The sequence below is a fragment of the Anabrus simplex genome, chromosome 5 (assembly GCF_040414725.1).
Source record: "Anabrus simplex isolate iqAnaSimp1 chromosome 5, ASM4041472v1, whole genome shotgun sequence".
Classification (NCBI taxonomy): domain Eukaryota; kingdom Metazoa; phylum Arthropoda; class Insecta; order Orthoptera; family Tettigoniidae; genus Anabrus; species Anabrus simplex.
In genome coordinates this window covers 322,089,806-322,111,086 of record NC_090269.1, presented here as the reverse complement: position 1 = coordinate 322,111,086, position 21,281 = coordinate 322,089,806, and the positions used below count along the sequence as shown (strand labels likewise).

General features: G+C 39.0%; 1 protein-coding gene across 8 annotated transcripts in view; it reads left to right on the top strand.

The window, feature by feature from the left end:
- Positions 1–21,281, top strand: part of LOC136874046 (uncharacterized) — a 616,846-nt gene that overhangs the window by 253,981 nt on the left and 341,584 nt on the right. For all 8 annotated transcript variants that reach the window (XR_010860213.2, XM_067147551.2, XM_067147552.2 and 5 more), the window contains exons 9-11: positions 3,347–3,567; positions 13,540–13,761; positions 20,602–20,727. Coding sequence is in view for 7 of the 8 variants with exons in the window: in XM_067147551.2 (XP_067003652.2) it covers positions 3,347–3,567; positions 13,540–13,761; positions 20,602–20,727 (569 nt within the window). In the remaining variant the exon portion in view is untranslated. The remainder of the gene's footprint in view (positions 1–3,346; positions 3,568–13,539; positions 13,762–20,601; positions 20,728–21,281) is intronic.

Below are 21,281 nucleotides of genomic sequence, written 5' to 3'. Positions count from 1 at the left end.
CTAGGACATATACTTGATAAGAATGGAATTCGTCCTAGTACACAGAATGTCTCAGCGATAGTAAACATGCCAGCACCTCAGAACCTCAAACAGCTTCAGTCCTTCATAGGCAAAGCGAACTATTATAATAAGTTCATTCCACGCTTCGCTACAGTGGCAGCTCCATTAAACGCTCTACGTAAAAAAGGTGTTAAGTTTCAGTGGACTCCGCAATGCCAACAGGCATGGAAAACAATCAACAACGCCTTAATTCAAGCTATACAACTCACTCATTTTCAGCCCGACAAGATCATCACGCTAGCTACTGACGCTTCAGACTACGGTGTCGGTGCCGTTCTCTCCCAGAAGGATCGTCATGGACAAGAACGCCCCATCGCCTTCGCTTCGAAAACACTTAATGACCATCAACGTCGATACTCACAGATAGAGAAAGAAGCTTTAGCCATCATCTTTGGTATTCGCCGTTTCAATGAATATCTCTATGGCAACCATTTCCTGATCATTACCGATCATAAGCCTCTCGTACACTTATTCCATCCTGGTAATAAGATCCCAGAGAATTCCCTCAGAAAGCTTCAAAGATGGTCCATGTTCCTTTCTGATTATTCCTATCAGATTGTATATCGAGCCACATCCCAGCATTGTAATGCTGATGCCCTCTCCCGCTTACCCGTTGGTCCTGATACTGCCTTCGATTCTCAAGAATCTGAATGTCTTCAGTTGGACATAGAACTTGAAGATACTGTATCCAGTTTTCCTATTGATGCTACCTGCATAGCTAAAGCTACGGATAAGGACAGTACACTTGCTACTGTACGTACTTACATCCGCAACGGTTGGCCTCTTCAGAGCACACTTCCTGCCCACCTGGCACCTTATCATCGTATGCAGCATCGTCTCACGACTCGTGCCGGAGTTGTATTACTAGAAGCAGGCACCATCTTCCGAGTGGTTATCCCACTTAGCCTACAGAAACAAGTTCTCAGATTATTACACCAAAGCCATTGGGGTATCTCCAGAACAAAGCAACTCGCCCGTCAACACTGCTACTGGCCCGGTATTGATGCCGCCATCGAAAAGCTAATACGTCATTGTGAGCAATGCCAAACGAATCAGAACGCCCCGTCTTCTGATCTTGCTTCATGGCCTCCTGCTACTACTCCATGGGAACGAGTTCACATCGATTTCGCAGGTCCTTTCCTCAATTCCATGTGGTTAATAGTCATCGATTCACTGTCAAATTTTCCATATGTCGTGGATATGCATTCGACTACTACAACCGAAGCTACCATTCGTGCTCTCCAGAAAATCTTTACTACAGAAGGTTTACCGCAAGTACTCATTTCAGACAACGGACCTCAATTTACAGCTACTGCTTTTCAGAACTTTTGTACACATAATGGCATTCGTCATATTCTAGCACCACCTTTTCACCCTCAGTCTAATGGTGAAGCTGAACGCTTCGTACAAACATTTAAAAGAAGTATGAAGAAAGCTGTCTCTTCAGGCTTAACTAAAGACCAAGCCTTGCTCCAACTCTTAAACAACTACAGAACTCTACCCGGCGCTGATAATATCACTCCTGCACAGAAGCTCCATGGACGACCTCACAGAACTTTACTTTCTCTGTTACAGCCTCTTCCAGCCCAGCATAAGACATCACCAACGAAGTTCTCCCTCAACGACAAGGTCTACACCAGGACATTCAAATCCAACCCACTCTGGATACCTGGAGTCATCTGCAGATCTTTGGGTCATCGTCTATACGAGATACAGACTACGGAGAAACGTATCTGCCGCCATCAAGATCAGATACGTCTGCGCTACCGCCCCTGTCCAGCTATTGATGCTATTGCTAAACCAGATAAATCTATTGCTGAACGCGCTTTAGATCATTTAATAACAATGGGTTCCTTTCAGGACGAGACAGCGCCACTCCGCCCAGTTCCAGCTCCGGACAATACAACAGCTACGTCAGCAGCTCCGCCCCAGCATCGCAGTCGCCGCCAGCGCCGCCGCCGTTTCACGCCGTACCGGCGTATTTAGGAGGGGAGGGTGTTGTATGTCCGGCGCTCCCTTTCTCGCTCCACCAGCCAGCTGCACGCGCGCCTGTGTATCATTCTGCTAGCTTCGACGCGCAGCCCTCAGTGCGCGTGCCTGACCATCGAGTGTACTATAAATAGGAGCTCCCGGCCTGCTCAATTGCCCACTTGCCCCGGTGTCCAGCTCCAGAATACACCCTACGTCGAGCACGGAGGCTACTCCTCTTGAAAATGTGCTTCGACCAGGTGGACTGAATTTCTGGCAGTACGAGGTTTCACCTCTGGTCACCGCTCCCTTACCTGTTTCCGCTGCCTATGTTCCGTAATTCTTTTACAAGCCATTTTCATTCCCTAATTTATGCAAGCTCCCTTAGTTTCGCTAGGTGGAATTTCTTCTATCAATTGAACTTGCTTTTTAGGAATTCAGGCACTTCAACAAACAAGGACTCTCAAAGACATTCATGTTAATGTGCCAGATAGTTTTCGACTATCAACGTGTCAATTCACAAAGACTATCTTTTCAAGATAGAAGTGTATATAAAGACTGCAAACCTGTACATATTGTATAAAGACAAACTTTTCTCAAGATTCAATATTCCTTTTTTGCTTCAAAATAAATTTCAGTTATTTATGTAAATATCATAAAGTGAAGCAATAAAAGTTGTGTTCTGTAAACTTCAACCTTGGTTACAACAATGCATGGCTAAAATAATGCAAGCAGAAACTAGAGAGAATTATGCAAGCACTAATCCAATAAGAACAAATTGGTTTTATTGTTTGACAAACTGTGGAACAGCACTGAAAATATGGAAAAGATAGGATCATGATCAGGGCTGCACTCGGCAAGAAATAGCCACATAAAATTATTATTATTATTATTATTATTATTATTATTATTATTATTATTATTATTATTATTATTATTATTATTTTAATAAACACCTGTAAAAATGTCCCCAGAGAAGAAGTTCAAAATGTCTGGTACAGAAATGTTTTGGGAAAGGAATACTGTAATAAAATATTGTGTAGGAGCATCATGACAGAAATGAACAAAACATGATGGTATGAAATTTAAACTTCACTGTGTTAAGGAAGTATCCTGTCACCTATTATGCCCAATGGAGTTCTAATATTAATAATTAATATTAGGCATATATCTCAGTATCATATTGTTTGCATAATTGCAGTTTTTGAGGATAAGTACCTCAAGAATACTGGCATGTTGTATGCAAATGTACATTTTGTGTTATTTATTTCACGTTTGAAGGATATATAAATATGATTTTCTGTACTGATTTTTACAGATTCTAAAGTGAAGAGTGTTTTGATGTTCACTCCTACTAAGTTTACAGAGTGGTTAATTCAGCAAGGATTAGTTCGGAGTGAACAGTATTGCTCTACACATTTTGCTGCTGATAGATCTCCTGTTCGTCTTAAATTGGGGATGTACTCGGATGTGAGCAAGTTCCCATACAGTGGAGGATATGTGTGGATTAGTGAATGCTGCCCGCAGAGGTTTGTCTCTGTAAGTATGTTTAGTATTAGAAGCTTTCTCACCTTAGTTGGTGATGATATTTATTTTATAGACATGATATAGACAATCAAGATTTTCTTATGAAGACATAGAGCAAAGTTCTCTGCAAAACGTAAAGAATTTCACTTTATTTTCTTGACTCCTCATAAACCCAAAAGCTACGGCCTACAAGTACGGGCCGTGAATGCATCAGTGGCAACTTATTTAATTAATTTAATGATGAACATAACAGGCTTTCGCCTAATTACAATGTTCACAATATACAGAATAATTAATCATTAATTCTGCTACAAATGGTTATCGTTAGCATTTTATTGACTCTTGCTATGGCAGGATCTGGGCCGTCACTTATTTGGGCGCTTTAATGCAATTACATTCGAAATTTTTGCTATTTGCCATATGTTAATTAAAATTTAGTTGGATATTGTGCAATCTCCTTATTCCGTATTCCATTTTTTGTATCAGCATGTCGTGAATAATTCACATGCCATTTCTTGACCCACGTATGCACTGGGTGTGTATCGTTCCACGCATTCCTGATCCTCTTTGTTGAGCCCAGTCTGATAATAAGCGTTCCTCGGTTTCTGGTTGCTTGCTGTATGGACAAGATGCATTGTCCTTTGGAGGAAATTCTGTATATTATTTGACGGATGTTGAAATTCTGCTGGACCGCAGTCGACTCCTCAGGGTATATTATGTATCCTCCTATGCCAAGTTCTTTCCGGAGCTGAAATAAATGAATGTGGGTGTTATTTTTACGTTTTTAGTGGTCTGGACCCCTCAGGTAACTTCATTCACTATTGGTGTCTCTTCCTAGGACATTTAGATGCAAGTAAGTGTGTGTGTATTCATGATATGTATTTCTTTTATAGCATTTGGATGTGAAATTCTGTGAATCTTTGTTGATTGTATATTCTAATTAAGGGATTATTCAAAAATTTCAGTACGGTCGAACAGGATGCCCCTTCGGCCTACATTTAGCTAACATATCGTTAGGTACCCGGTAGGGACTCTCTTCGGAAGCAGCCGTACCCAGGGAGTGGCACTCCTTTTTATGTGAATCCCAGAGCGGACTGACCTGGTGTATAGCATCTGGTAAGGGTCCCAGCTGAGGGTTACGAGCGAAGACCTCAACGGAATCTACAGCGTCGTCGGCTTCAGAACGGTGGAGATTGGGGAAAGGCAGCCTAGTACTCGGGGAATAGTATGAGTGCACTATTAATCAGCAGTGTTTGTTTCCTGTATTAGGGGCGGCTGCAAGCATGTTTGTTCCTCATGTAAGGGACGGCCTGAACAATTGCTGGCAGTACCTCTAAAATGCTTTTGGGAGTGGCCACTCCATTGTAACAGTAGCCTGAAATGAGTGGTGGGTGGTAATTATCAGCCTCGGAAAAGATCAGGGCGTATTCTGCTAAAAGCGAGGCACAATTCTTGTGCTGGGGGAGCTGGGATAAGTGGGCAACCAGCATTTAATATTATGAACGTGGGAATAAAAAATGTTATTACCCTGACAGGAAAATCAGAAGAGTTTATTGATTTTATGGAGAGGGAGAATGTTGCATTGATGGGACTGAGTGAGGTCAAGTGGAGGGTAAAGGGAGTGGAGAGGATGAGTAGATGGTACATCCTATACTGGAGTGGAGGAGTTGAGACAAAGAATGAAGTAGGAGTGATTGTTAACCAAATCCTGGATGAAAATGTGGATGGGGTAGACTACGTTAGTTATAAATAAAACAGTGTACGACTGAAGGCGGAGGAAGGTGTGAAAGATTTCATCCAAGTTTATGCTCCCCAAACTGGAAACAGTGAGGAAAATAGAGAGGAATTCTGGGAGACACTCGAGGAAGTAATTACTGATATGGTAGTGATAGTTGTGGGAGACCTCAATGCACAGGTTGGAAATGTCAGTCTTGGTAAAGAACAAGCGGTTGGTTAAAAAAAAAAAAAAAAAAAAAGAGATTATTTTTGGGTTGAAAAATAATTAAAACTATTATTGGATGTAACAGCACTACCAGGTGAGGCGTTCGTTGGAGACCACAGATTAGTGGTAGGCAAAATTGAAAATGGGTAAAATTTTAAGAGCAAAAGAAGTAAGACAGAAGAAAATGAAAGTATGGAAATTAAATGATAAAATAAATCAGGAGAAATTTCTGGAGGAATTAAAACAGCACATCCCTATATCAAGAATAGAAAGTGTAGAAGAAGAATGGACCAAATTTAAAAACACGTTAGTAAGCTGTGCAGAGAACTTTAGTGAGAGTGAAGGAAATGAAGACACCTTGTGGATTGGAAAGGTGAAGGAGGTTGTTAAACAAAAGAAGAAAGCATGTTAAGAATGGAATAGAGATAGGAAAGAAGGAAGTACGAATATGTATCAGGAAATTAAAAATAAGTGTAAAAAAAATGGTAAATGAGGAAAAGAAAAAAATGTTTGGAGAGATTCACACAAGAGTTGGAAAAGGGATGTAAATGGTGGGAAAAGTATATTGTATGGGTTGATAAAAATTAAGAGAAAAGAAAAATCTACACAAAACAAGTGTAAACATAATAACAGACCCAGAGGAAATAAAGAATGAGTGGAAAGATTATTTTGGTAAACTCCTGACAGGGCAAGTTGGCTGTGTGGTTAGGGGTGCGCAGCTGTGAAAATTGCATCCGGGAGATATTGGGTTCGAGCCCCACTTTAAGGCCACGACCACTTCCTTCCCACTCTTAGGATTTCCTATCCCATCATTGCCTTAAGATCTATCTTGTGTCATTGTGACGTAAAGATATGTAAAAGAAAATGAAAATTAAATAAAATTGATAAAGCTCCTGAATGTGAGAAACTGCAGAGGAGAGTGTACTCTCCAATCAGGATGATTCAGAAGTGGAGATTGATTTTGCAATGGCTGTTAAACAAATGAAAACAGGAAAAACAGCAGGGATTGATGAAATACGTATGGAAATAATGGCAGGAGGATCTATTGGCCTACATTGGCTATACAATAAAAACTAAGGTAATACGAAATCGTTGGAATGCAAAAATTGGACTTCGAATTATATTATTTCGAATTAACTCATAATTCAGAAATGCCAACCCTCACAAAATATTCTAAGACCCGTTACTGCATGCAGTTAACCTTGATTCACAGTTTAGATCTTTCAAATGCCATGGGAAAAAACTATTTCCAAAATATATCCAACGAGGTTGATTTACAGTATACCAATAATGAATCTGGATAACTCACTGACAAATGTAACCTCAAAAAATTCAATGATGAGGAGAAATCTATGTTGGTCCTTTGTTTATTGAATTACGGTATTGTATGTATTTTAGATGCCCTGTACTTGCACGGAAAGTACCCGATGCCCTTAAAAAATCGTGGCTTATCGAACCTTCCTATGACGAGGGGAGAAAGTCTCTTGCTTCCGCCTGCATTACAACAAAGTACAGTGACTCTATCCTTGTACGATTTCCTGGTATGGCACGTCTTTCGTAATTAAAAAATGCCATCACCTTGATTCACAGTTTAAACTTTTCAAATGCTGTGGAAAAAGCTATTTCCAAAATGTATCCAACTAGGTCGTCGCTATAACGGATTTCTCGTTATATGCCGTACTCGCTATAGCGGACTTCCACTGTATTTGAGTCAATGGGTTTTCCAAATTAGAATTTTAATACTGTAAAACTGTCTTATTTGAATGATAAGTCACAATTGTAAACATAATTCCATCAATTACATCCGAGTTTGAATGTTTAGCTTGACTATCACGTAGTGTCATGCGTGAGCAGTGTTTGAATTAGTGAAGAATCGTGTGCGAGCACTCGACTCCGCATGACGTCACAAATCCATATGGCACTCTTCGAGGAGGCTGTTGGTCAGTTGCCTTTATTTCTTGCAATCCTCGACCAGACGTGCTGCATCAAAGATGGTCAACCCAGTTATACTCTTGATAATGTTCGACCATTGAGTGGGAACTCATCCACGACCTCTCTTGCCGGAAACATTTTCAAGAATGATCAGTTTTCCTATGCTGTCATTCCCACTTCGCGTAGTGTGTCCAAATAATTGAAAACACTTTGTTTACATATTGATGATAATCTGACTCTCAGGTTAAACTGGTTTATAATGGTATCATTGGTGCGAAATGCTGTCAATGGTATGCAAAACATTCTTTGCGAGCACCTCATTTTAAAAGATTCGAACATTAGAAGTTCATAATACCCTGTTATGTCTTGTTCGTTATAAGAACCCTAAATCAGTTCAATATTGCAGTTAATGTTTACTTTTGAACTTCATACATAACCATTATTAACATATGTGGAGACAATACAATTCAAATCAAATCAAATCAAATCAAATCAAAATCTCTTTATTTGCAAATGAGGTGTCTACCTCGGTGGCAAATGGTACACTAAAATACATTATTGTCAAGCACTAAATATTAAATTAACAATAGAAGAAAATTTTCCTATAATACAATACAATTTACGCTAACAATTTTTTCTATTAAACACACAGCTCATCCTTAATAAATTTATATTGCTTACAAAATTCTACTTATCATATCTCCTGTACTACTTAAAAATATAGTCAACTGATATACAGTATATAAGTTTTGTCGCGTCTGGTTAAATTACGGAAAAGGCTATTATGAAAATTCATAGCGAGAAAGGTATAATTTCTCTACTGGCGCTAGAAGTGTGTTTTCATCATACGTATAGTACGGTTAAGTTGGGATACGTGACGTTGTTTGAATAAGAAAACTGAAACGTTTGCAAACAAAATGAGATCATCATCTTCGGTGCAGTATTGTTTTCTCACTTTGTGCATTTGCGAGCTCTCTCGTTGACATTCAAAGGCGATGTTGGAGTTAATTAGAAATACCGACCGACTGCTGTTCTCTAAAGAAAATTCGAAATGAAGGAGGATAACATGTTTTCGTAATAAATGCGTAAATAACATGGCCGATACCAGTTGTTAACTCGTTAAAAATAAAGACTGAAGTAAACTATTAATGTTATATACGGAAATTAAGTAAGAATGTGATACACCTCAAGATATGGCAGAGTACATTTCATATCTTCTCGCGTCTAGTTACGGCTATTTACATGTAAATTTTTCGCGAAGAGTTTATTTCTTTACGTGCGTTTCAAATATGATTTCATGATAGGCTACATATACGGTTAGGTGACACTGTTTGAAGAAGAAAGGTGAGGTGTTTGCAACAGAAATCTCGAGTGATACCGTATTTCTCCGAATCCAATACTTTTTCCCCTCAGAATTTCATGCGAAAACTCGAGGGTTGTCTTGCATTCGCGGCCTAACTGTAAGTTAATGGATACCACTCACTGGCAACTACCGCGGTAACCACGTTGCTTCTTTTCACACGCGCACAGAACTCGTTGACAATAATAAACGACCGCCTCTTTACTACACATCGGTAACCGCGACAATGATTGTACAGTGCCTGTGTGTTTCTCAAATCTGCAGATTGGCATCAAAACATTCTTAGAAAAGCCATAGCTACTCAATGGCAGAGTCATAACGCGTCTATTGTACTTGATGCTGAGTAAAATTAAGGTTTATTGGCAGCAAGAATATTTTCGTGATGGATAGTCATATTGTAAAGATACGTGGAAAAGGTATTGTCAGCAAATTTTCAACGGGTTCTAGTCGATATTATGATGCCAATTTTAAGTTAATGTTAATTAAACACTCAGAAATGTAGAATAATTGTGCAGCCGCAAGAAAATACGGCATAGGCCTAACTAAAGCCAATATTTGGCGTTAGCGTGAAGACAAAGAGCGAAACAAAATGCGTACTGTACAAAAAATACATTCATTGGTCCGCAACAAGGATGCTTTAAAGAAGTCAAAGATGAAATTGTGAGGAATGTGCATGAAAAAACGCAAGGGCGTAATGGCCATACCGTGGCGCAGTAAACTCTCCATGTATTCGATAACTTGAAGCCGTTTTCCCTATTAATGTTATTTGGGTGAAAGAATACATCAGGTCAGTCAAGAATGCACTCTTTCATCCTCTACAGAAAATGCTATAAGCAAGTCTGCAATAGCAGAACACTTCTACAATACAGACCATAAAATCCTCTTTGACCAGGCGAAGGTCATCACGCCTGAAAAAAGACTTCAGTGCTTAACTTGTACAGACTATGAAATCCTCTTTGACCAAGCGAAGGTCATTCATTCATATCCTAAAGGCAAGGTCTTGTCGCTGCAACCAGATTTTGAAGGTCATCACACCTGAAAAAAGACTTCTATGCTTAACTTGTAAGGGGAGGAGCCATAGAGATAGAGCTGCGCCCACATAACATCAACAGGGAAGAGAGCTTCGAGTTGTCAAATACATGGAGACCTGTACTCCAGAAATACAGTAGAAGTCAGTTATAGCGAGAATTCACAACGGTGAAAAATGTACCCTCTATAAGGGATAGTCTTCTATATCAGATTTTTCGTAAAGTTCAGGAAAAACCCCATCCACATTAAAATTGGTAACAAACTGCAGTCATTTTGTTCAAAATTTGCATTTTTGCAGATGATATCCATACTATGGCTTGCTCTTTTTTTTTTTTGTGTGTTAAATCTGATACTACGTGAAAGTTAATTTAATTCTGAAAAAGTTATAACACGCCAGAGGCCTCTATGATAAACGTTCCACTTTTCTTCTTCAAACAGTGTCACCTAACCTAACTTAACTGTACTATATGTATCATGAAAACATATTTCAAGGCAGAGTAGAGAAATGATAACCTTCTCGCTATAAATTTACATAATAGTAGCCTTTCCTAATTTTTATCGGACACAAGAAAACATAAAACTAACCTATGTAATCAGTGATTCACTTTGCCATATCTTGAGGTGTATCCCATTCTTTCTTAATTGCAGTGTTTAGCATTAAAATTAAGTGATTGTTTACTTCAGTTTTTATTTCTGACAGTTAACAACTAGAACAATTAGTAACAACTCTTACTAGAATTCTGTTGTAGTAATTAAGGTAGACTTAACTGCAGTTTAGAATTTTGTAAGCCCAATTCTTGTGTATTACCTTCGGTTTTCAGTAATCGAACACGTTATTTAAGCATTTATTACGAAAATATGTTCTCCTGTTTCATTTCAATTTTTTCTTTTATGGAAGAGCAGTCAATGGGTATTTCTAATCGACTCTGTCATCGCCTTTGAATGTCAACGAGAGAGCTCATTAATGGACATAGCGAGGAAACGATACAGAAGATTATCGATCACACGCATATAATCACTGCGTGCATAAATGTTGGTAATGGAAAAAATCGTGCACGCTTAATTGCTCGTAATAACAGATGCGTGTTACTGTAACTGAAGGATAATACAAAGTTCAACCTTTTAAGTGCTGAGTTACCAGTTGATTGTTTGGTACCTCAGTGCTGAGTTTTTTCATTTGTATGTAAAAAAAATTTGTAGAAGCCTCAATTTTTAACTTATCAGTGGGGTGATTAGCTTAAAATGTTTATAAATGTTGGTTGTTTATAAATCTAAATGCAAATGGAAAATCCTACACTTATGTTGAATATTATTTTGAGAGAAAACAAAGTTTCATTTATGTGCCCATGCGTGCATTATCTTTATACAAAGTAAAGACCCCAAAATAATATTATTTTCCTAAAATCTGTAGGCAACTAATACATGTAACTTCTTAGAAGTATATAAGTTGATATTTTAAAATACTTTCCAAACCTGGAATGTGGTGATAGTTAAATGTTTTCTACTGGTTGTTTGTGATGCTGAATTGTTCAAATATCTGCACCAACTCCACTGGCACAAAAGTTTCTAAAAAATCAATGATTTTTGGGTTGTCATCAAACATTACTTGGCCCCAGAGCCTGTCACAGTTACCTGAAACTCTGGTGAAGAGAAGTAATCCATCCGCCATGAAATTTGCGATAAAATAGCTTTTGTACTCACCATGTTTTTCTTCTTTCGTTTAGAAGGAGGCTCTGTTTCTCTCTCACATACATTATTTTTGGCACTCTCTCTATCACTCTCACTTTCAAAATCGCTTAACAATTCCTTAAAAATGATTATCTCCATCATCACTTTCCGCTGTGGTTAATAACTGAGAGATTCTGTGCTCCAAAATAACATTGCTGCAAGAGCAAGTGAATTGTTGTTCCGCCATGTTTGTTTACATCACAGATGAACTCCACAGACGTCTACAAAAAGCTCTTTAAGTTACTTCCCGAAGCTATAATCTCTGATCAGTTAGTTCTACATAATGTCCAACAGATGGCAGAACATGTCAGAGATCAAATTCGGACTCGAAAGTGAACCGGGAAACTAAAAAAAATTAAAATTCTCACTCACTGTCTACAGACGGGCGTAGCACTGGTGGACCGGCCGGGTCAGCCCATCTATAGGCGGGCGTAGCACTCATCGGGTTAATATAGGGATTTTGAAGGGACAGGTGCAAATGATCGTTATAACGGAGTTCTCGTTATGTGCAGCTCTTGTTATAGCGGACTTCTACTGTACTTGCATAACACCACCATGGCGCAGCACGGCGTACTCAAGGAACTGGCGACAGAGGGCGGTGAATCACTAATTCCCTCTGAAGCACCACAGAACAGTGCGAAGATCCCTGAGCCCAGTTAGTGGGGGCATGTGACTTTCACGTTACTTCAAACAAATTCTTTTTTCACTGTCGGAGGCAGACTTTCACATGCCCTGATGGCCTGTGTAATATGGTGGGGAGCTCGGCTTTATTAAATATATATTATGTGGTTTTAATTCAGTTAGCATATTTATTTCTTTATTTTAATCCTTTTAGGTAATTAGTTATGAGTCTTTCTGAGGTTTATACAATTTTATGCAACCTAAAACCACCATATACTTAGTCATCACATTTAAAACTTGTTGCTCTATCAAACAGGTGTCACCTATTGAAATTCCAAAATCTGAGAGAAATGTCTCTTATAAGCTTGCATTTGGGAGATGGTGGGTTCAAATCCCACCACTTGCAGCCCTGGAGGAGGTTTACTGTGGTTTCCTATTTTCACACCAGGCAAGCTGTACCTTACTAAGGCTATGGTTGCTATCTTCCCAATCTTAGCCCTTTTCTGCCCTTGCGTTGTCAAACACCCTGGATGTGTTACTGTAATTGATACAAAAGTGGAGCATATTGCTTGCAGCCCTCCAGTGTTGCTGAGTAGTATCTCTTGGAGGGGAATAGTGCTCCCCAAATGAGTAAATGTTGTTACGGATGTGAGGAATTTCTGGAACTGGAAATAAAAGTAATGTCTCTGTTTTATTGATATTGCCCAGTGTCTGCATTCTTCTTTGTCTTTTTTTCTGTTATTGAAATTTCTCCATAAACATTGTCACATATGCAATATTGTGCTACTGCTGTTGTGAGAAGATATACTGTAGTTTAAAAAAATTCTTACTCTGTTCAGTATCTGTATCTCTTTTGTTTTCATATAAATGAAGGATTTGAGTAGAGTTTCAGGGTAATCTTGGAGAGATCAACAAATCTGCGCCTCCTCCTCCTCCTCCTCCTCCTCCTTCTCCTCCTCCTCCTGCTCCTCCTTTTCCATCCCTTGTGCTAACCTGTGAGACGTGTAGCTTTCAGCTGCTGAAGGAATTGGTATGTCTGGGTAGTTATCTCAAGAGTTACGTCGTTTGAAACAACTGTACATTAAACTTTCCTAGTGTTGAGGCTCTTACTTGCTATTTTGTTTTTTGTATTCCCAGGTATTGATATATTTCCCTTAGGAAACTTAATATTTTAAGTTCTGTTATGAGTAATGATGAATATTTGTCCTGAATGTGCTAATTCATAACGGACCAATTATAGTGGAATTATTATTTCTCAGGTATTTACAATTGGTGCATGAAATCAGAAGTTTGAGATATTTAAGATAACCAAGCAGTAAGATAATTTAAAAAAAAAAGATAATTTGATTTTTTAAATATTTTATTTTTCCAGGTGTTCAGTGGCTCAATATTTGAGGGAGCACCACATCCCCCTACTGTGCTGCTGAAGTTGATTTATCATTGGTCATGCCAGACCAATGTGCAGAATGTTGTACAATGGGTGAAAGTAGACAATTTTTATGTTAAAAATTTTTACACCAACATGCGTGCAGTGTGCACTGCTGCCATCCATGAGAAGTATGAGAAGATGGGTGGCAATCGCAAACGTGTTGAGGTCTGTTACTTATTATTATTTAAAATTAAAAGAAAGATTTATTCAAATCTTATACTCTAGGCACAATGCAGTTTAACCTCATTAGTGCATTTCTTATCGTGATGGTTTTTCTTGTACTGTCAAACGGGGTGATTTCGGATGTTTTGAGGTTATTTTCGGTTTAACTCATGAAGGGAATCTTAAATTGTATTGTTTATCATCCTAATAATGAGGAATATATCCAATTAATGCAATACCCTACGAACGAAAAATATACGCCAATGCAGGTTTTCCTGAGAAAACAAAAAGTAGGGTCTGAATTCACCTCGTACTTCGGGGTGATTTTGGACACACTTAGATTTTAAACCGCTGTCCGAAGTTTCAAAGCGTATTAGGTTATTTCGGACATAAATAGTTCCTTTATTTCAATTCTTTGTGTTTTTTTTGCTTTATTTTTGTGATATTTAAAGAGTTCTGAGAGTGTCCAAAATATGAATAGCTGGTTAGAATCATTATAATAATAAACGTAAACCATGTGACCTTGCCGCGGTGGGGAGGCTTGCGTGACCCAATGATGCAGATAGCCGAGCCGCAGGTGCAACCATATCGGATGGGTATCTGTTGAGAGACCAGACTAACGAATGGTTCATCGAAAGGGGGGTAGCAGCCTTTCGGTAGTTCCAAGGGCGGCAGTCTAGATGAGTGACTGATACGGCCTTGTATTAATACTCAACATAGGTTAGCTGTATTGATACTGGTACACGGCTGAAAGCAACGGGAAACTACAGCCGTAACTAACTCGTGAGGACATGCAGCTCTCTCTGTATGAATGATGTACTGATGATGGCTTCCTCCCGGGTAAAATATTCCGGAGGTAAACTAGTCCCCCATTCGGATCTCGGGGGGGGGGGGGGGGGGGAGGGCTACACGAGAGGGGGCGATCATCGGGAAGATGGATACTGACATTCTGCGAGTTGGAGCGTGGAATGTTAGAAGTTTGAATCATTGTGGCAGGTTAGAGAATCTGAAAAGGGAGATGGATAGGCTAAAGTTATGTAGTTGGTACAAGTGAAGTACGTTGGCAGGAAGAACAAGATTTTTGGTCAGGTGACTACCGAATTATCAACACAAAATCAAACAGGGGAAATGCAGGAGTTGGTTTAATAATGAATAAGAAAATAGGGCAGCGGGTGAGCTACTATGACCAGCATAGTGAAAGAATTATTGTTGTCAAGATAGACACCAAACCAATGCCCACCACAATAGTGCAGGTCTATATGCCTACTAGTTCAGCGGATGATGAAGAAATCGAAAGAATATATGAGGAGATAGAAGATTTAATACAATATGTAAAAGGTGACGAGAATCTAATTGTGATGGGAGACTGAAATTCAGTGGTAGGCCAAGGAAGAGAAGGCAGTACAGTAGGAGAATTTGGATTGGGACAAAGGAACGAAAGAGGAAGTCGGCTAGTTGAATTCTGCACTGATCATAATTTAGTCCTCGCCAATACTTGGTTCAAACACCACAAACAACGGCTGTATACTTGGAGGAGACCTGGAGACACTGGAAGGTATCAAATCGACTTCATTATGATTAGGCAGAGATTCAGAAACCAGGTGTTGGATAGCAAAACTTTCCCAGGAGCAGACGTGGACTCTGACCATAACTTGTTGGTCATGAAATGCCATCTGAAGTTGAAGAAATTGAAAAAGGAAAGAATGCAAAAGGATGGGATCTAGACAAGTTGAAAGAAAAGAGTGTGAGGGATTGTTTCAAGGAACATGTTGCACAAGGACTAAATGAAAAGGCTGAAGGAAACACTATAGAGGAAGAGTGGAGAGTCATGAAAAATGAAGTCAGTAGGGCTGCTGAAGAAATGTTAGGAAGGAAGAAAAGATCAACTAAGAATCAGTGGATAACTCAGGAGATACTAGACCTGATTGATGAACGACGAAAATACAAGAATGCTAGAAATGAAGAGGGCAGAAAAGAATACAGGCGATTAAAGAATGAAGTGGATAGAAAGTGCAAGGTATCTAAGGAAGAATGGCTGAAGGAGAAGTGCAAGGATGTCGAAGGTTGTATGGTTGTAGGAAAGGTAGATGCGGCATACAGGAAAATCAAGGAAACCTTAGGAGAAAGGAAATCTAGGTGTACGAATATTAAGAGCTCAGATGGAAAACCACTTCTAGGGAAAGAAGACAAAGGAGAAAGATGGCAGGAACATATCCAACAGTTGTATCAAGGTGACGATGTAGATAATTTGATTCTGGAACATGAAGAGGCTGTTGATGCTGATGAAATGGGAGACCCAATTTTGTGGTCAGAGTTTGACAGAGCTGTGAGTGACCTCAATAGGAACAAGGCACCTGGAATTGATGACATTCCCTCTGAATTACTGACTGCCTTAGGAGAAACAAGCATGGCAAGGTTATTTCATTTAGTGTGCAAGATGTATGAGACAGGAGAAGTCCCATCCGATTTTCGGAAGAATGTTGTTATACCTATTCCGAAGAAAGCCGGTGCTGACAGGTGTGAAAACTACCGCACCATTAGTTTAGTATCTCATGCCTGAAAAATTTTCACAAGTATTATTTACAGAAGAATGGAAAAACAAGTTGAAGCTGAGTTGGGAGAAGATCAATTTGGCTTCAGAAGAAATGTAGGAACACGTGATGCAATCCTGACTGTACGTCTGATCTTCGAGGATCGAATCGAGGACAAGCCCACGTACATGGCATTCGTAGATCTAGAAAAGGCATTCGATAATGTTGATTGGACCAAGCTATTTATGATTCTCAAGATGATAGGGATCAGATACCGAGAACGAAGAATTATCTACAATCTGTATAAAAATCAGTCTGCAGTGATAAGAATCGAGTGCTTTGAAAAAGAAGCAGTAATCCAGAAAGGAGTGAGGCAAGGCTGCAGTTTGTCCCCTCTCCTTTTCAGTGTTTACATAGAACAGGCAGTAAAGGAAATCAAAGAGAAATTTGGAAAGGGAATCACAGTCCAAGGAGAGGAAATCAAAATCTTGAGATTTGCCGATGATATTGTTATTTTATCTGAGACTGCAGAAGATCTCGAGAAATTGCTGAATGGTATGGATGAAGTCTTGGGTAAGGAGTACAGATGAAAATAAATAAGTCCAAAACAAAAGTAATGGAGTGAAGTCGAACGAAGGCAGGTGATGTAGGAAATATTAGATTAGGAAACAAAGTCTTAAAGGAAGTAGATGAATATTGTTACTTGGATAGTAAAATAACTAACGATGGCAGAAGTAAGGAGGACATAAAATGCAGACTAGCACAAGCAAGGAAGAGCTTTCTTAAGAAAAGAAATTTGCTCACTTCAAACATTGATATCGGAATTAGAAAGATGTTTTTGAAGACGTTCGTGTGGAGCGTGGCATTGTATGGAAGTGAAACATGGACGATAACTAGCTCAGAAAGAAAGAGATTAGAAGCTTTTGAAATGTGGTGTTACAGAAGAATGCTGAAGGTGAGATGGATAGATCGAATCACGAATGAAGAGATACTGAATCGAATAGGTGAGAGGAGATCGATTTGGCTAATTTTGACGAGAAGAAGAGATAGAATGATAGGACACATGTTAAGACACCCAGGACTTGTTCAGTTGGTTTTTGAAGGAAGTGTAGGTGGTAAGAACGGTAGGGGTAGACCAAGGTATAGATATGACAAGCAGATTAGAGCAGATGTAGGATGCAATAGTTACGTAGAAATGAAAAGGTTAGCACAAGATAGGGTGGCATGGAGGGCTGCATCAAACCAGTCTATGGACTGATGACTCCAACAACAACAACGAGTTACTGATCGACCTTTTTTTTGACAAGGTAAATGTAAAGTTTTCTGGTCTAAATTGAAATATTAATAGTTTTAAATTTGTACAGAGATCCTACTGAGAAGTCTTAATATTTTTTCTTACAAACAATACAAATCTCAGAGCAAAAAATGGTCGATGCAATGAACATGTAGTTGCCACCGCCTATAAATCTAAAATACGTTTTCTTTGAAAATAAACATTCCTCTCTTCTCAACTTGGACTGGAAGTATTTTCGAAATTTGTTCTTTGTTCCTCAGCAGGGATGTTAGGGAACACAAACACTTTTCTTCTGTTTTTATATGGGCGCAAGTATTTGACATCCACATCCCTTGAACGAATATTTCGTGCCAGGCCAAAATACTGCCTGTATGCTCTTTGTTCCTCAATTTGTATTTTTAATCTGCAACCAGGAAAGCCTCTTCCTGCAACACCAGAACGTCATTACATTCATTATGTGCTTCATCGCATTCATTTTCACTGCTGCTGGCCGCACTGCTTTCATCTCGGCGGAAGTCACAGCCAAAAATCGACTTCCCAGGAAGAACATTTTATTTGTGGCGGCGGCGTGAACTAGCAGGTTGTGTGGTGTTGGAGCATGGCCGGAGGGTGACGAACTTCCTTGAGCATTTCCTTCTTCCCCATTTAGCATTGGTTGTCTTCCCATTTTTTGGATGTACATTCCGCACTTTATCTTGTAGGGTGGACCAAGGCATACCATAGAAATCAAATGCATTCCTATAAGACAACTTTCCACTTTTAATATCACGTACGGCTTTTTCTAATAATTTTGGTTCGTAATTATCCCTCGAAGCAGTTTCTTTCTACCTCTGATAATTTCTAGGCATTGTCCGAAATCACCCAGACTGCTTTCAATTTTCAGTAAAATGTGCGTAAAAACTATTTTTCACTAAATCACACCAAAATTCCACAGCAATCATTTATGAACACTTCAGTCAGTTGATCTCACTAAGAACCATAGTTATAATGGATTCCTTCCAACCGCGACAATCAAAAGTATTCACTTAATGATAATGCATGAACTTTCAACAGTGTCAGTGCACACGGGAAATTTTCCAAAGTATGAAGTCGTTTCATAATAAAAAGCACAGAACGTGGAAAACATAACCTCAAGGTCAAACTAAAACGCGCGTGGAACTGCAAAGCACCGGCGGCTCGTTGCTATGCGACAAAATACGGCAAATCTACCATACTGTCCGAAATCACCTCTGTGTCCAAAATCACCCCGTTTGACGGTACCTTTTAAATTTGAAGCTCTGATTCCTATTGTATAAAATCTATATTAAAATACCTCGCTTATCTTACATAAGTTTTTGCTGCTACCTCTTGGAACAATCACAATTTTCCCAGCCCTGGAAATGTTCTGTGGCACCTCATGTATAGAATGTAATTTCCAACACAGATAAGAGCCCTTGCCATAGGAGGCAGGTTGAGAAAAGTTGCACAGTAATGGAAGAAGACCTTCAATTCCTGAATTTTACAGGGTCAGTTTCACTGGCGGGGAACAAGCTGGTAGCATCAGAAAAGTTCAGTTTTGCTAGCCAGTTGGCAGTAGGGATACCAAATAATACATTTGCCTGTTTATGCTTGTATTTCACATTTAGGTCAGAAGTTAGAAATTTATTCTGTGTTGACTTCTACAGTGAATGGTAGTGAATAATCATTGTCATGTGTTAGTCTGCTTGTGGATTAGGAACATAATAGTTTTTATCATGTACATATTTTTCTTGTGATAGTCTAGTTACGAGTATGTGAAAGAGTAGTGAAATTGCTTACTAATGAAGATAAAATTGAAATCCTTTGGGAGCTGGATAGATGATTGATTTGATGTTGATTCCCATAGGTAACCTGAAATATTTGTCCCGAATTTATAATACCAGTATAAATGGTCTGTTATTGGACATTATAAATTTTTCAGCTAACTCATTCCTGGTTGCCAGCATTTCGCCCCAGTGTGCCAGGCAGGCATCAATTTTTGGTAATGAGACAAAGTCTCTCATAGTGCATTGGCACTGCCGGTGGTTTCAAATAGCCTTTGCAGTGGCCTCCGCTGTATGCAGTAGCCATGCGTCTTGGTGGGTGTGCTATTTACCAACTGATGAGCCCAACTTAGCAGACTGGGGCGAAACACTGGCAACCAGGAATGTGTTAGCTGTAAAATTTATAATGTCTAATAACGGACCATTTTATTTGTAACTGGATAGATACCTGTATCTGAGGCGTGAAGAGTAGGCATCAGTATTAACTCCTTCAACTTTGAACAATCATGAAAAAATTGAAAGTGCCTGTAAGGAAAACCGAAAAAGAAAGAGCATAAAGGAAAGTTTCCTGAGTTACAAAAATATAATTTTGAAATAATTCTTCCAAGCACATAATGCAAACATCTTGTGAGAGGCAAGTGAGGCTGAACTCCGAACCATTGCCTGGTATTGCTAATGTATTTTCACATTCAAGATGGTGGCCAAAGTCGTTCTAGCTCTTGGGCGAGTGCAGCCTCCGAGTATTCATGGTAGAAGGATGTGACCAGAATACAATGTTAATCCACTACTCCAAAACATAAGCCATCAACTAACGGTTCAAAATTACACATTTGTTTTAGAAAGAAAGTGACATGCAATATTAGGTTGTTAATTTTATGGGCCCCTATGCAAAAGGTTTTCATATTTATTCTCTTATGTTTTTTTACACCTTTTAGTAATAGTCTGTTGTTACTTACACAGGTCCCAGAGGAAGAGGTTTTCATACTCGTTTTCTCATGTTTTTTCTACTTGAAATGGTAGATGCAGCTTTCAGTGTTCAGGTACACAACATGAAATGCACATATGTTGAAAAAATGTGTAAAGTTGTTCCACGAGTCCTTTGGCTAGGTTTTACTTGGACATTGATCAGTACATTTTCTCATTTAACACGCCTTGTCCCCTGCAGAAATAGCTTATTGAGGTTTTACTGTGTTGTATTTGTATGGTGCATTGTTTTTTTCTTATTTTGGTGTAACAGGTTGGTGTTATTAGCCTGGGTACGACATCTCAGGATGGTAACATGCGACAAGTGAAAGTAGAAGTTCTGGGAGTTATGGATCCAGAGAACAAATTGATAAGACTTCGTGCAGTTGAACCCTTACAGGTAATAAGTTCATGTCTTAATTAGTACTGATGCATGATTATATAATTAAATATGTACCATATTTATTGCATTATAAGCTGCCCCCCCCCCCCCCCACAGGAAATCAAATGCAAAAAGAAAATTTAATGAAATACACAAGGCATAAGGAATAAATTTCTCCCATTTAATTGTTTAATCAGTTATCGCAAGCTGTCGACTTCATGGCCGTCTCGATGAGTATAATCAACAAATTAATCTAAAAAGCCACCTAATCGATACTTTATTTCTTTTGCCTTAGGCAAAATTAAAAATACATTAACACACACAGAACATGTTTCGACCACTTAGTGGTCATCTACAGCTGTATATAAATATCTTAGATGAGAACATTTGGACAGTAAGCTCATTTGATCTTAAAACTATGCCCCATGGGATCCTTAAAACTATTGTTCTAGGTGCTTTAAATGAAAAGGATGGAGGTGGGGTTTGGGGGTAAGGAGATATGTATGAATGATACTTCAATTACAACTCGCGTCTACAATAGGGAACATGCATAATTTTCAAAAATATTTTTT